The sequence below is a fragment of the Plasmodium cynomolgi genome, chromosome 14 (genome assembly GCF_000321355.1).
Source record: "Plasmodium cynomolgi strain B DNA, chromosome 14, whole genome shotgun sequence".
NCBI classification, from domain to species: Eukaryota; Apicomplexa; class Aconoidasida; order Haemosporida; family Plasmodiidae; genus Plasmodium; species Plasmodium cynomolgi.
The window spans coordinates 1,438,219-1,453,478 of NC_020407.1; the positions used below are offsets into that span (position 1 = coordinate 1,438,219).

General features: G+C 39.8%; 6 protein-coding genes across 6 annotated transcripts; 5 read left to right on the top strand and 1 right to left on the bottom strand.

Annotated features, from left to right (window-relative positions):
* Positions 1-37: 37 nt before the first annotated feature.
* On the top strand, positions 38-1,060 carry PCYB_144220 (hypothetical protein; the record flags this gene model as incomplete). The annotated part of the gene is made up of 2 exons (XM_004224893.1): positions 38-962; positions 1,017-1,060. 2 exons carry the CDS (start codon positions 38-40, stop codon positions 1,058-1,060), a joined length of 969 nt encoding a protein of 322 aa, XP_004224941.1.
* Positions 1,061-3,179: 2,119 nt separating this feature from the next.
* PCYB_144230 (receptor putative) lies at positions 3,180-5,131 on the top strand (the record flags this gene model as incomplete). Its single annotated transcript, XM_004224894.1, has 2 exons — positions 3,180-4,966; positions 5,065-5,131. 2 exons carry the CDS (start codon positions 3,180-3,182, stop codon positions 5,129-5,131), a joined length of 1,854 nt encoding a protein of 617 aa, XP_004224942.1.
* Positions 5,132-6,375: 1,244 nt separating this feature from the next.
* Positions 6,376-8,031, top strand: PCYB_144240 (seryl-tRNA synthetase; the record flags this gene model as incomplete). Its single annotated transcript, XM_004224895.1, has 2 exons — positions 6,376-7,499; positions 7,527-8,031. The coding sequence occupies 2 exons, from the start codon at positions 6,376-6,378 to the stop codon at positions 8,029-8,031; spliced, it is 1,629 nt and encodes a 542-aa protein (XP_004224943.1).
* Positions 8,032-8,835: 804 nt separating this feature from the next.
* On the top strand, positions 8,836-9,678 carry PCYB_144250 (hypothetical protein; the record flags this gene model as incomplete). Its single annotated transcript, XM_004224896.1, has 1 exon — positions 8,836-9,678. A coding segment is annotated over one exon (843 nt), but the record flags the coding sequence as incomplete, so codon positions are not given.
* Positions 9,679-11,066: 1,388 nt separating this feature from the next.
* Positions 11,067-12,860, top strand: PCYB_144260 (glycerol-3-phosphate dehydrogenase; the record flags this gene model as incomplete). The annotated part of the gene is made up of 5 exons (XM_004224897.1): positions 11,067-11,111; positions 11,329-11,787; positions 11,968-12,099; positions 12,265-12,567; positions 12,696-12,860. 5 exons carry the CDS (start codon positions 11,067-11,069, stop codon positions 12,858-12,860), a joined length of 1,104 nt encoding a protein of 367 aa, XP_004224945.1.
* A 938-nt stretch (positions 12,861-13,798) lies between these two features.
* PCYB_144270 (signal recognition particle 19 kd protein) lies at positions 13,799-14,387 on the bottom strand (the record flags this gene model as incomplete). The annotated part of the gene is made up of 2 exons (XM_004224898.1): positions 13,799-13,885; positions 14,028-14,387. The coding sequence occupies 2 exons, from the start codon at positions 14,385-14,387 to the stop codon at positions 13,799-13,801; spliced, it is 447 nt and encodes a 148-aa protein (XP_004224946.1).
* Positions 14,388-15,260: the final 873 nt, after the last annotated feature.

The window sequence follows — 15,260 nt, forward strand, 5'->3', positions numbered from 1 at the left end:
TTTCAACGATGAGGAAAAATTGGGGTTGCTATACGGCATGACCAATTTGGAGGAGAAAATAAACAAGCAGATTTATCTGTGGGGGAAAATAGAAGGCATACAAAATGACTATTACATAGTCTACTACCTCAATCATGATAAGTTTTTTCCAAAAAAGAAATTTTACTACTGTAATGATGATTACGAATTTAGGGAAGTGACAAAGGGGAATGATAAGTTAATAGAGAAAGTGGAGAAGAAGACGCCCTTCACCCTGTTCACAGGGGTGCCTGGCAGTTTATATTCTGAGGGTCGCAAGTCGAGGAAGGGGCAGGGCGGAAGTCACAGCGGTGGGATCGAAGGTGGAAGCGCCGGAAGTGACAGTAGCGAAGCCTCCCTAAGTGACAGCGAAAAAAGTAGCAACGGACAGAGTAGCGCCGGGCAGAGCAGCGCCGAGCAGAGTAGCAGCGGACAGAGTAGCAGCGAAAATAGTGACAACTCCAAAAGTGGGCATCAAAATAGTGACGGCGCCCAGGGGAGACACCAAAATGGGGACTCACAAAGCGGCGAAAGCGAAATGGAAGGAGGAACCCCCAAAAAGGAAAAAAAAAACAAAGTGGAAAAAAATAAAAAGAAAGAAAGACAGAGCGATATCACGGAGCTTGAGAGACTATCCTATGTTGTTAGAAAAATCGACGAAGAAGCATTTATTGTACCTTACAATTCTGTAAAAATAACAAATAACTTAGAAATGAAATTTGCCAACTTTAGTGGATTGAATATGATAGAAGCACTAAAATTAACATCGTGGGTTCACTTTAGATACCCTAAAAATTTAACGTACGATAAAATTAAGAGTTACAATACTTTTTTTTTGAATAATTTTCTCGATTCTATCAAATCAGATGTTCCAGCAAGCATGTGGAATGTAAAAGTTAATAAGCAGTTAAGCAAAATTTCCATAATGAATTGTTTGTACCCTGGTTATGTCTTCTACCACCTTTTGAACACCCCCTTTTATGCCTCTGTGTATATAGGCAATGGGATTCCCAACTATGACCTCCCGTTTTTGTTGCCTTAGAGCAGATTGATCTGGGGCTGGTCGTGAGTAACTGCTCATTTGGGGGAGGAAACAGCAAAAAGGGGGGGGGAATAATGGACAATGTATATGTCTCAATCTGTATTACGGAACTTAGAGATGCGCTAACTTTTAGCACCCCCCCCAAAAAAAAAAAAAAGAGCTGCGTTATATCGCTGCTTCTACACCTTGTAGATGCAACTACTTTTGCACACACACACATAAATGAACTACATGCATATGATTTGCTCCCCGTGAGCCACTTAAATGTAACACTTTTGTTCTTTCTTCCTCGCTGGTTTGAACGATGCCCTCGATAGTCGGGTATTAATTCACACGCCTTTACAGGGGTAGTAAAAAAGTTGTCCCCTTCAAAAAATGGTGATCGGACGATTAACCAAAGTCCATATGACTGTCACAGGAGTAGTCATGCAAAAGAACCGTTTGGTTCTGCCCACATGGTTACAAACGATTACGAATGCGATGTGCTCTCCATGGGAGCTACCCGTGAACGTCTGTCCTTCCCGGCGAAAATCCCATTTGATGGAACCATTCCTCCGCTATGCCCATTTTGGCGTTACCTTAACTGGTTTCCCCTTTACAGAATGTGCTAATTATGTGCTTGCGTTTTTCAGGGGGAATTTTCTCCCCTTTGAGGGTTATCAGTCGAAATAGAAACACATTATTTTCTTACGCTCTGCTGCCTTGTACAGCGTGGTAAGATACGTACCACACTCGGAAAAAAACAAAAAACAAAAAAACGGTTATTTTATTTTACCATTTTTTTATCATTCTTTTTTACCGTTGTTCTGGTAATCCCCACGCGTCTGCACAGTTATCCACTTCGCCTACTTCACATATGCGCCACCAGCTGCTACACGCTATGCAGCCTTAGCCGCCTCTGTGGGTAGATCGCATCGCATCGATTTTGCAAACTGTGGACTGAATAAATTGAAGCAGAAAAAGGATCAAACCTGTTATGCCAAGTGAGCAAATTTTACGATGTGGAAATTTGAGGGTGGGGAAATTCAGAGGAAATTTTCTTGAGTATATTTCCTCGCTATGCTAATCAAAGGGAAGTGGAAAAAAAAACCTTTTCGCGCATACACGTCCCGTGTGAATCAAACGCAAATGCATGCTTCACGTTGTATGCCACATACCTGGGTCATACACCCTTACGGCAGTACGTACCTGCAAAGCATCTGTGGAGCAACTCACAGACGACTGACCCGCGAGTTGTATTGCAAATGCGTTTGCCTCGGAAATACTTAAAATGCTGGGCGACGGGGGTCCACACAGAAGGGTAACGAACTCATAAAATTGCAAACATGCATTGGCTATGCATATGCGCAAAAGAAGAGTTGACATGCGAAAACACACGTAAACATTCGAACAACTTTTCTGTGTTTGACCAAGCTTTGCAGTTACAAATATGAAAATTGTGACCCTACTTCATTTCGCATTTTTTTTTTTTTTTTTTTTCCCGCCCCCTATTTTTTGATAATAAATGCAATATTCGTTAAAAAGGAAAGAAATAAAATTAAGAAATTGGAATAACTGCAAACTGACACAGCGTTGCATTGCTTCTTATCGTTTTCGTTTTATTTGCCTCGATTTGAGTCCATTCCATTTTGACTTCGCCGCATTTGAATTCGCCGCATTTGAATTCTCCTCATTTGACTTCTCCACATTTGCCTTCCCCCCATTTGACTCCCCCCCCATTTGACTTCTCCCCATTTGACTTCCCCCCATTTGACTTCCTCCCATTTGATGTTCCCCCATTTGACTTGGTTTCCCTTTTTTTTGTTTTTCCCCCCATTTGTTTGAGGCACACGCGCAGCATTACCATTTTTACGCTCGCCACTACCTGTGTATGCATGTACGTAGTGTACATAAATAAGCAAAGCGTGGGTGATTTTAACCGTACGGTTGGCTAAAGCAGTCCCGTATACGTGCATAGCACTTGCGTATACCTGCATAGCACTTGCGTATACCTGCATAGCACTTGCGTATACCTGCATAGCACTCGCGTATACCTGCATAGCACTCGCGTAAACGCGCTGATACCCAAGCAAACGAAGAACCCCCCCCTAGCACCCCCACTTCGTACATAAACTATAGCATGATGATATGGAAGTCCACTCAGAAAGTTAAATGCAAAACCGAGTTCCTCATCGTAGTGTTTCTTCTCCTGTTTGCAAGCATTACGAGCAGCCAATTGATAAAATTGGATGGACAGAAAATAAACACCAACTACATTCTGTACGTTCTTAAGGGTCTGTACATATTTGGGAAAAATGACACTCCATACGTTTTGCTGGGGGAGAAGAAGGACATGACAACGAAGGGGCCGCATGCAATTTTTGAAAACATAGGAATCAGTACCACGGAGAATAAGAACACGAAATATTTCAGCTTCGACATGGAGGAAAGCACAGCGGATGGCCAGGGGAAGAATGAATCAGATGGGGAAAACACGTCAGACGAACACTCCACCTCGGAGAGCAACAATAGCAGTGATGAGGAGGATGAAGACGCTGATGAGAAAGACAAAAAGGATAAATTTAAAATCAACCTGTATAAGGATAACCCGTACTTAAGAAAAAAAAAGGAATATATGCACAAGCACGAGAATGACGAGGAGCTAAACACAGATAACCTATTTTTAGAAGTAGTCATAATGAAGGAAAGCGATTTCAATAAGTTTTATTTACCAAAAGATTCGAACGTATGTTGCCATACCGAAGAAAGGGGCATGGATGGAAATGATTCATACACCTGTCCAGGAAGGGGCTATCTAAAAAGGTACGTAAAGGAGTCAAGTATGTATGCATTAAAATTACCAGTTTATTTTGTGAATGATAGAATATCGAACAACGATGAGATGTCACCTCTAGAGAATGAAGTAAACCATGAGCAGTTTTTAAATAGAATTCAAGGCAGACATATATACAACATAGACGAGACGGATGTGTACGCATTATTTTTATCAAACTGTTCAGATAGTAAAAAGTACGAGTTAGAGCTACATGGAAATATACACATTTTGAATAAGTACGGATACCTACCAGGAGATAAAATACCAAAGCTAAATTTGTACGTTTTGTGTATGCTCATTTATGCCATTTATTTATTTGCTTGGATATATTTACTAATGAGGAACAAACAGTTCGTTATCAAAATTCAGATATGGATACTGGTATGTATATTTCTCTACCTGGTGGAGAATTTCTTCATCTTTCTCTACTTCTTGGTTTATAACTTACGCGCAAGGGTGAATAGCAATTTGCTCTTCCTTTCAGTATGTTCCAGTATATTAAAGAATGTGTGTTCGTATCTTTTAATTTTATTGGGATCTCTAGGCTGGGGATTAGTCATCCCAACATTGGACAAGAAAACGTTTATTAAGATAAAAGTGTTGTTTTTCTTTTTTATCATTTTTGATTTTATAAAACAGTTTCTGGACATGCACTTAACCGATGCAGAAGTTAACGCAGTTTATTTCCTCTTCTGCATTATCCCAGTAACGATTATTTATTCTATCATTTACTTGTGGGTATTTACTTCAGCTAGCAAAATTATCATTCAGTTAAATGAAGATAAACAGTACGAAAAGTTGAATATGTTTAAGAAGTTTTTTAACGTATTAATTTTTTCACTTATCTTTTCAGTCATCGCTTTTGTTATAGATATTGTCGTTATGCTCTTTGTGGATAATACCATATGGAGCTTGAAGTGTTACCTTAGCGAGGGAATTATTAGCTGCTTATTTTTGATCATCATCACCGCCATGTTCATGTTGTTCAGGCCCTCGGACAGACTGAAGAGAATTTCGCACTTTACGGAGATTGGCGATATGGACGAGATGGAGGACTTTTCACACTTCAAGACCTCCATGGAGGACATTTCGTAGGTCCCCTCATCAGGGTAGCAGCACAAGGGTTATCCATTTGTGTAGTGCTGTGGTGCTGGCATGTTCACTCCTCCCTAAGCTACTTCTCATGCAGCATTGTGATAAAAACAACAGTGGATGTTTTACCAAATTGGAGTTTGCATCCACGAACGACAGAGTGAGCGCAATTCTTAGTGGTGCGCTCTGCGTAACATTTTTTCGATCCTAGCATATTCCCCATTTGTCACCTTTTTTTTTTTCGCGCCTCAGCATGCCCTGTTTGTGTAGGGTCGCATACATGTGCACACATACCCTTACAAAAGTAAAAGAGCTACTGATTTTTTCATTTTTTTTTTATAGTTCATTTCGCGTTATAATTTCTCCCTCTTATAAATAATTTATTAATTTGTTTTCACATAAAACGTAGGCAAAAAAAGTAAAAAAAAGCAAAAAAGAAAACAGCGTTACGTACAAAACGTATATCATATGTGTCTCCTTCATGTGGGTATGAAGTTCAAATTCAACTTTTTTCCTCGTGTCACATGAGCACTGTGTGCGTCAGTGCAGAATGGGCCGACAGAGCACATCACTATGCGTTCCTATCTAGGTTATACCCATGCATGTAGCACATCCGATGTGTTTAATTTCTTTAAAAGAAATTGCATAACTGCCATCGTCCCTTTTGCATATAAAAAAGTGCCTCTCCGTTATTGCTACCGAATGGGCGCTTGCTTGCTTCCTTCCTCCCTTCCTTCCTTCCTTCCTGTTTTTTTTTTATTTTTTGCTTAAATCCCCCCTGGTTTAGCCGCATCTTTTTGTGCCATATTACGTGCATATATAATTTTACATATGTTATTATGCAAATGTACGCACACGCATATACGTGTATGCATGTACCCTCATACGGGCACCCCAAACCGCTTCTCTGATTGAATGCTTCCCCTTTAAACCCCCCTTTTGTAAATTTTGAAAGGGGATCACCTCCAAAAGTGAAACACCCCCATATGTTTTTTTTCCCAAGTTGGCATAAATAAACGCGCCTGCATTTCTGCAGCATCGTCACGTGCTTTGTCGTTACCGCTGCTGCTCCTTGCCCGCGTGATTTCCCCTCCCCCTGCCACTTCGTTCCTGTGCGTTTCAGCATTTCTTCCCATTTGCGCTACATTCTATGCTGTCCCGTAACAACATCGAGGTGCCCACATATAGATCACATTTCTGACCAGAAACGTGCCGTTTGCGAGCCCTGGGTGCGCGCAGAGGGGAGAGGAAAATGCCACCACATAGGGCCACTTTTAATGCAGCAATGGGAGATATACACGCATTAACACGCTGATACTTTTGAACAGACGCCTACGCGTGTAGGTACACAGACGCGCAAAGGCACACAACGCAGTAGCAGCGAGAGGACCCAATATGTAGCATGCATATGAAAGCCCACCCCCTACTCTACATACTGCTATGCGTTCATTGGGCACTTGGAAGGCGGATCAAACATGGGATCGAGTCCTACATCAATCCATGGCACGGGGACCCCCAATGGAGAGACCTACGTGCAGTGAAAAAACAAACCCCCGTAGCGTGCAAGAACAAATGCAGTGGTGACAAATGGAACGAAGATGAACATAACGAATATGGCATGAGTCTTAACATTTTAAAAGCAAATGAAAATAAAGTAATTGAGAATTTAAAAAAAAGGGGAATGGAAAAAAATATTAACCATGTTCAAATATTAAAAGATTTAATAGAGGAAAAAAATAAACTTGAAATGTTAAGAAATAATCTCCGAAATATGAGAAAAGTTTTATCCGATCGAGTAAAAAATTTAATGTTTGCTCAGAATGCCATTGTTAAAAGCGCACCCCAGGATGGAATGTCAGAGGAGACACCCTGTATGGATAGCAGAGAAATGGAAATGGAAAAACGGAACCCACAAAAGGACACCCATTTTGAAGAATGTAATGTCGAACGAGTGAAAAAAGAAATAAACCAAATAAACGAACAGATTAACATTAACGAAACCAAGATAACCCATTTGAGGTACAAAATAGACGAGCATTTTAGTAAGCTGCCCAACCTTTTACTATGTAAAGTACCGGAGGGAAAAATAAACAACGGGAACAAAATAGTTAAGATGTACAAAATAAAAAACGTCGAAATGGACAAAGGTAATACTTCCATAGAACCGCATGAAGAAATTTTAAAAAGATTCGATAATAATCAACATATTTTTACCAACATAACGAACAAAATTGGCTTTGGCTATAACGTACTAGTAAATAATATTGCCAAGTTGGAGAGGGCATTAATTCACTTCATGATTAATACACATATAAATAAATTTCACTACACGTATGTAAAAACGCCAGTAATAGTTGCCAGATCGGCCTTAACCAACACAGGGCAACTACCAAAATTTGAAAACGATTTATTTAAAATTAATAACAATTATAAAATTCTAAACGATGAAGCTTTTCTAATTCCTACTAGCGAAGTCTCTCTATTAAACCTATTTAGAAATACCCACCTAGATTTTGAAAATTTACCCATTAGGTTAGTCAGCCATTCTTCATGTTTTAGGATAGAAAAGAATTTTACCTATGGAAAAGCATCCAAGGGATTGCTACGTGAACATATTTTCGAAAAAGTAGAATTAGTTAATATCACCGATAGGAAAAGCTCTCATGTGTTTTACAAAGATTTAATTAAACATAGTGAATATATTTTAAAGAAATTGAAAATTCCTTACAGAGTAGTTCTTCTGAATTCCTTTGAAACTCCATTTTCTGCATCCATCTGTTACGATTTAGAAGCCTGGCTACCTAGTCAGCAACGATTTATCGAAGTTTCTTCCTGCTCTAATTGCTTAGATTTCCAAGCTAGGAAACTAAATTTAAAATATAAAAAGAAGGACAGTAACTTTTTCTGCCATACTATTAATGGGTCCGGTTTGGCCGTAGGACGTGTCTTGGCAATCATCCTGGAACAGTACCAAATAGGCGGGAGCTCCAAAAATGAAAAAAAGCAGCTCATCATTCCGAAGCCCTTGCGGAAATTTATGAACGCGTCAGTCATTAGTTTGTAGCGAGTATGACGCTGTATTATTATAACGCATCCTTTTTGCAGCAATAGCTCAGCTTAGTGGAACACCACGCGTGGCAGACTCCCACACGGCACCTCGCTATCAAGCTGGTCCCCCAATTTGTGTTGCACCCGCTTGAAGTGCCCCTTAACACATTTGCCGCGTCCCTTAACACATTTGCCGCTTCCCCTGAGAAAACCAAAAAAAGTATAGCTGCGCAAAGCAAAGCGAAGCGTAATTTGTCGTTATGAACCCATTTCTCAACGCGCATGTGCGAATTATTTTTTCCCCATCTTGGGTTCACTCAAATTATGCACTCCGACGGGGGCATGTAATATGTCGTTCACGCTAACAGTTTTACGTGCTACATAATTGCGCATCTTTAGCAGGCGATATCGCAATTTGACCACAATCAGGGGACTTCCTTTTTATTCTGCTTTTTTTTTCTTTTTTTTTAAATTATTCACGCTTTTTACATGTTCATTTTCGCCCCATCGATGACTTGTGTGTGTTTCTTTCCTTTTCCCACTTTTAAATAGCTACGCTATGAAGAAGTTAAATTTTTTTTTTAACTGTTGTGAGTACCACCTCAAATTTGTTCCATCCAAAGGGGGAAAGCAGCGTTGATTAAGTATCCCCCTCTTCGAGTAACAATGTGGCACAGAGGCAGGATAAAAATGTAGAGCTGCGCATGTAAAGCGACGTTTTAGCATACGTATGAGTGTACCCGTTTGTACGCTACATCCCAGTGACACCCCCCACGCTGAACCTACACAGTGTTAAGGATTTTTTTTTTCCCCCACCACGATGATGAGTTTATTTAGGAAAAAATGCACCAATTTGGTCATTACTCGTTACCAAAAGAGGGAGCTGCGCATTAAGTGCTGTTATAATTTGAGGCGGGAATTCTCCAGTGGCAAGGCAAGCGGTGGTAAGATCGGGAAGCGTGACATCAAGAATGAGAACTGGGGAGAAAAAGTGCATTCACAAGTGAATACAAAGACAAAGAGAAGGTCGACCTTTCCCCCGAGTGTAGACCCGGGTGTAGCCCCGGATGAAGCCAAAAATGAGGAAGACCCCAGAGACCTATATTTTAACAACAAAGTGATCGAAAAAAGAGTAGCAGACATAATCATAAAAAACAGCCACAACGAATCCCTCTTTGGATTTCTACCCATGGAAGGGAGAACGAATAAAGTTCCAAAAGGTTTCAAAATATGTCAATGCCTTTTTTTATTGGCCCTTTCCAGTGGAGTGTTGTTAATTCATATACTGCCAGAAATAGGCAGGGAAAATTACATACGAGATATTTTTTCTTTCGAAATTTATTGCTGTTCATGCATTTTAGTGTTTCACGGAGGGTTTAATTCATTGCTGCAATTAATTCAGTATGGAGTGCCTCCGACGAGAAAGTACAAAGGCTTATACAACAGCTTACGTTTGATCTCCTCCATAATTCCATTATTTTCTGGTTTAATAACATCGTCGTTATGTGAGAGTTTTCCCAAAGATAGCATTTTACTTTTAATGCTATCGTATATGTCCCTGTTGCTGAATTATTACCTACTACACAACAAGTGCTTAATTCCAGCGTGGATGTTCCGACAGTGCAAGCTTCTAATTAGCTTCGTTTTATTTAATTTGGTTTTGCTGTTAATAAGCGAGGCGCAGATTTACAGGGGGCGCAAGGTTTCCATCCAGGTTGATGACTAACCAGAAAAAAGGGGGGCCTTTTTCGCGAAGGAGAAAAAAGTGTGCTGTGAAAAGAAATCGGTCAATGTGGAAAAAGATATGTACAGTAAAAATGTACCACTGGGAAGCAAAGCTGCAAAAAACGCCGCAAAGAAAGCCGCAAAGAAAGCCGCAAAGAAAGCCGCAAAGAAAGCTGCAAAGAAAGCCGCAAAAAAAAGCCGCAAAAAAACGCCACAAAAAAAAGGAAAAAATATCGATACGCGGAAAAAAAAAGAAAAGCGCTGCAATCCACTGCTCCGCTTTTCGCCTGTATATTTAACCCCTCCCTTGATCATACGCGCACGAAGTTGTAACGTTTGCTAATTGAATACGTGCAAAGCGAACGGAAGAACCACTATTATGGTTGCCCTTTTACATAAACGAACGCACAAGAGATGCAGAGTTTGGCCTACATATAGCACTGGTGGTTAAGCGGGTGTGTATAAGCGCTTACGCAATGCGTAATTAGCATCCCCCCAATTTGTTAAAAGTTACATTGCGATATATGAACAAGGAAAAAAAAAAAAAATATATATATATACATATATATAAACATATGTACGCATAAACATTTGCACATATTCGCAATTCAAATTGAAGAGAAACAAACAAAGGAAACACCTCCACCCGCAAAACGTAAAACAATTTTTGCGCACTTTTGTGACTGGAATGGGTGCAAGGCAAGGTAAGGCAAAAAAGAAGTGGCGCAATCGACATCATAAAATCCTTGCGACTGTGGCACATATGTCACATGGATAGAAAGATAAATTAAAACACATGGGTGACACTCAAATATTTTTTAAACCCTTAAAAAGTTCGATCGACGAAAAAATATATTTCACTTCAAGGTGCCGCATAACTTGCTTCTTTTCGCTTCTATAAGTTTTTTTTTTTTCCCATAAGTTGTGCAAAAATAAACGTGAACAATTTTATATTTAAAAAAAGAGAATTAGGGCCATTCGACGGAGGAGCATGTATATCAAAACATAGTCACGTAATAGCAAAGGAGAAAAAGTACATGTGGGGATTACATACGCACATGCACATATAACGCCTCTATAGGTATAAACACTTACAGAGGGACGCCTCCAAAAAACGCGCAGAATTGCTAAAAAGTATATCAGAGCGAAGGGCACACCATCGCTACGAGCACACCATCGCTACGAGCACACCATCGCTGCGAGCACACTATTCACATTAAAAGAGAAGAGTTAAAACGAAAAAGTTACGACATATTACAGGTTGTGCATAGTACATATACATCTATCCACGCGAGTCGCAACTGTGCCATTTTTATAAGCCCCAAAATGTACAGGAACCTGTTCGATAAGCTGAAGGAAGGCCCACTCAAGGTAACACCTAAAGGAAGGGGAGAAAGCACCTGTCCTCCGTACGTGCAAGTGTGCACACGGACATATATATATAAATATATATGTGCATACCCATCCGCAAACACACTTCGCCTGTCCGTTCCATGTCACAGCGTTACAACTGTGCTCGTGTAGGAGCCAATCGAATGTACACATGTGTTGTTTTTTTTTTTTTTTTTTTTTGTACCCCCACGAACAGATATCCATCCTGGGCAGTGGAAGCTGGGCGAGCGCCATCAGCAAAATCGTGGGCACGAATGCAAAGAATAATTATTTATTTGAGAATGAAGTGAAGGTGTGGATACGAGACGAACTGGTAAACGGAGAAAATATGGTGGATATAATTAACAAAAAGCATGAAAATATAAAATACTTAAAGGGGGTGGCCTTACCGCAAAATATTGTTGCTTACTCAGATTTGTCCAGGGTGATTAATGCTGCTGACCTGTTAATATTTATAATCCCATCCCAATATTTAGAAAGCTTATTAATGTCAATAAAAGAAAATGAATCCATTAAGATAGAGAAACATGCAAAGGCTATTTCGTTAACTAAAGGATTTATCATTAAAAATAATCAGATGAATCTTTGCTCCAAATACATTAGCGACTTTCTGGACATTCCTTGTTCTGCCTTGTCGGGTGCAAACATAGCCATGGTAAGTGTGTAGAGGGGTTTGTACGTGTGTTAACATCCCTACGAGAGGGAAGCATCGTGAATAGTATATATGTTCACTTACGCGTATCATCACATATACTGTGCGCACTTTTGGGACATCCCAAAGATTCTCACCCTGTTCACACACTTTTGCGTGCGTTTTAATGTGCCCTTTTAACAGGACGTAGCCATGGAGGAATTCTCGGAAGCCACTATAGGAGGAAATGACAAGGACACGCTGCTAATCTGGCAGCGGGTTTTTGACTTGCCCTACTTTAAAATAAACTGCGTTAATGAAACTGTGGGGGTTGAGGTAGGGCGGCCAATATGAATAAATAAATAAATAAATATGACGTCGCCGCCGCCGTATTAGTATACAAACATGCGTTGTACTTTTCCAAACCCATTTATACCCATTGCATAATTATCTATGACGCACATTTTTCGTTAACACTTTCCCTTTCCCCACGATGTGCAGATTTTCGGCGCGTTAAAAAATATCATAACATTGGCAGCTGGATTTTGCGACGGACTCAATGCTTCCCACAATTCCAAATCGGCGATTATCAGAATTGGAGTTAAAGAATCCTTACATTTTGGGAAAACATTTTTTAACTATTCCGATGTGAGCATATTTTTTGAAAGCTGTGGCTTGGCTGATGTCATCACGTCCTTCCTGGGCGGAAGAAACGCAAAATGCTCTGCGGAGTTTGTAAAGTGTAACCCGAAGAAGACGTGGGAACAGCTGGAGAATGAAATCCTTAAGGGGCAGAAATTGCAGGTCAGTAATTTTTTAATATGGAGAGAATTGCCTGTACATACACGATCCGATGACAGTGTTTGCATTCCGTTGGATGGAGTGATTGTTACCCCAGTTTGTTAATTTTTTTTTTTTTCTTCCTTTTGCAGGGAACTGTGACTTTGAAGTACGTTTACCAAATGATCAAAAAGAACAACTTAACCCACGAATTTCCCCTCTTCACGATTCTCCACAGAATATCGTTTGAGAATGAGGATCCACGGGCACTGTTGAACATATTTATGAACTACACAGTATCGCCAATAACGGCGTAGTAAGCAGGAGAACTGCCCAGCTCAGCTCAAACGTGCGTTGGTGCGTTCGAGCGTTCGAGCGTTCGAGCGTGTGTGTAGAAGTCATATGTACACGCGATCAGAGTGGTCCTATGTGCCATGTGTGCATATTTCAACCCTCGAGCAAATGCGTCCGTAGCCCATATCTACCGATGAGATTGCCTGCGTAGGAATAATGCGCACCCCGAATTCAGCACAACATTTGTAACGATGTTTTTGTTTGATTTTTCCCGTAATGTATAATTATCCCGCTTTTCTCAATTTTGAACATACTCGATAATTAGCATGCCTTTTATTTTTACTTTTTTTTTTTTAATTTACCATTGGCAATATGTAAGAATACTTTTCAAAACTGCTCTTTGTTCCTTGTAACATGTACCATCAGTTTTTTATCCTATGTCTCATCATTATTTCCTCTTTTTTTTAAAAAAAGCGAACTCTTTGAATATGAACCTCTCCTTACCTTGTGTACACTACAATAATTAAACTGAACAATATGCATTATTAGCACTTTGTGCACGTTTTCGCAGTCCCATTTTGCAATTTATTTGGGAAATATCGAACGGAATGGCGCTTGAAGGGAAAAAAAAAAAAAAAAAGATAATTAACCATTCCTTATCAAGTCCTACATATATACCCCTCCATTTCAGCAGTGGTACACGTTTTGATTAAAAAAAAAAAAAGTCTCAAAAAAATTACTAATAAAAAGTTGAAAAGAGGTAAAGAGTGTAATGTATAACTAAAAACAATTTAGCTGGTATATTTTCAGTGCTGTACGTACGTGTGGGCCTGTGTTGAAGGATAAATCACCCACCCGTGGGGATGCTATATCTACCGCAACACGGAGGAAATTCATTCGAAGAACAGCAAAGTGGAGGACCCCCTGGATGGGCACACGGTGTGCGGTTCACTGGAAAATTTTACAAGAAATGGGCGAAAAACAAAATGTCCAACTTAGCCGATTCAGCATTGAATCTTGGGTTAATCACATTGCCAAGCATATCACCCTAAGGATCGAGTTGATATACAAAGGGAGCTAAGTTATCTGTAGGTCGAATGAGCCGCACTTCCTATGTAGCTTCATGCATCTCCAACTTAATCCTTGTTTTTTTTTTTCTTTTTTTTCTTAGCCCCACTGTTCGCACTAACCGCAACAGTAGGTTCCACATTCGCCTTTATGGTTTGCAATTTCAACCCAATTTGTTTCATTAAGGCAAATTTACTATATATGTTGCTGCTTTCGGCGTCCGGCATTTTTATACGTATCCTTCCTTCCACCAGCCAATCCCTTGGATAGTATTTATTTTTTTCCACGACACATTGGACTTTCAATTCTTTACACGCCAATGCAATTTCGTCAACGGATGGGTCCGTTACACAATAATTGAGGTTTATTTTTCTTCCTTCTTTCACTTTTTTCTTTTTATTTAAATAATTTGGATAAATAATTTTCCATCGAGAGTAATCCTTACTGTCATCGTTCGCGTTGATTACTTCAGGTTTCATCATTTTTTCTTTTGCTGCGTGTGAAAAATGTGGGCTTGCGCATGCAGCAGTTTTTTTTTTTTTCCTTTTTAGTTTACACTTCTGACACTTTTTTTTTTTTTTTGCGCGCTCCGTTTTATACGTGTGAAATACAAACGTTCCACTGAGCGACAGACGATTAGCGGAGCCTACAATTGTGAGAAGACGTGCAAAATGGTGAGACTCAACTGTGTAATATTAAAACGGGGGGAAATTCTATGACATCGTTGTGCAAATAGTTTAAGGAAACTCCCGCAAAGGTGTAAATGTAATGGCGGATGGAAGAAAGCTTAAAATTTTGGAAAAATGAAAAATCCATGCTCAGAATAAACAACGGGAAAACGCGGCAAAAACGTCACGTGTAAAGTGTACCGACAAGTTTTGCTTTCCGTTTTGTGGAAAAACAAAAACGGACGGCGAAAAAAAATATTTTTACATTTTATAACATGTGTTTATTTCCCCCTCCTCATTTATAACGGAAAAAAAAAAAACATGTCATTTCAGCAGACAAAAGGTTTTAAGTTGTTTTTGCTTACCACATGAGGGGTGACGTGTGTTTGGTTCCTCCTATTCCTGAAATAACTTTTTCAAGCAGATGAATCCTACAACCTTCCGTTCAGCCACTTCTTCCGGCTGAATTTCTCACTAACTCGCATGTACAAACGGCTAAGCACGGAGGATGACCGGCATTCGCCTCGCAGTTGGGAAAATCCTTAAGAGCGCGAATGTACATATATACGTGTACTCGTACGTATAAAAACAAAAATGTGCATGTTTATATTCAAATGTACGCTTGCCAAATAATTTTTCGGAAGTGAAAAAAAAACTGGCACATGGCTTTTCAAAAAAAAAAGAAAG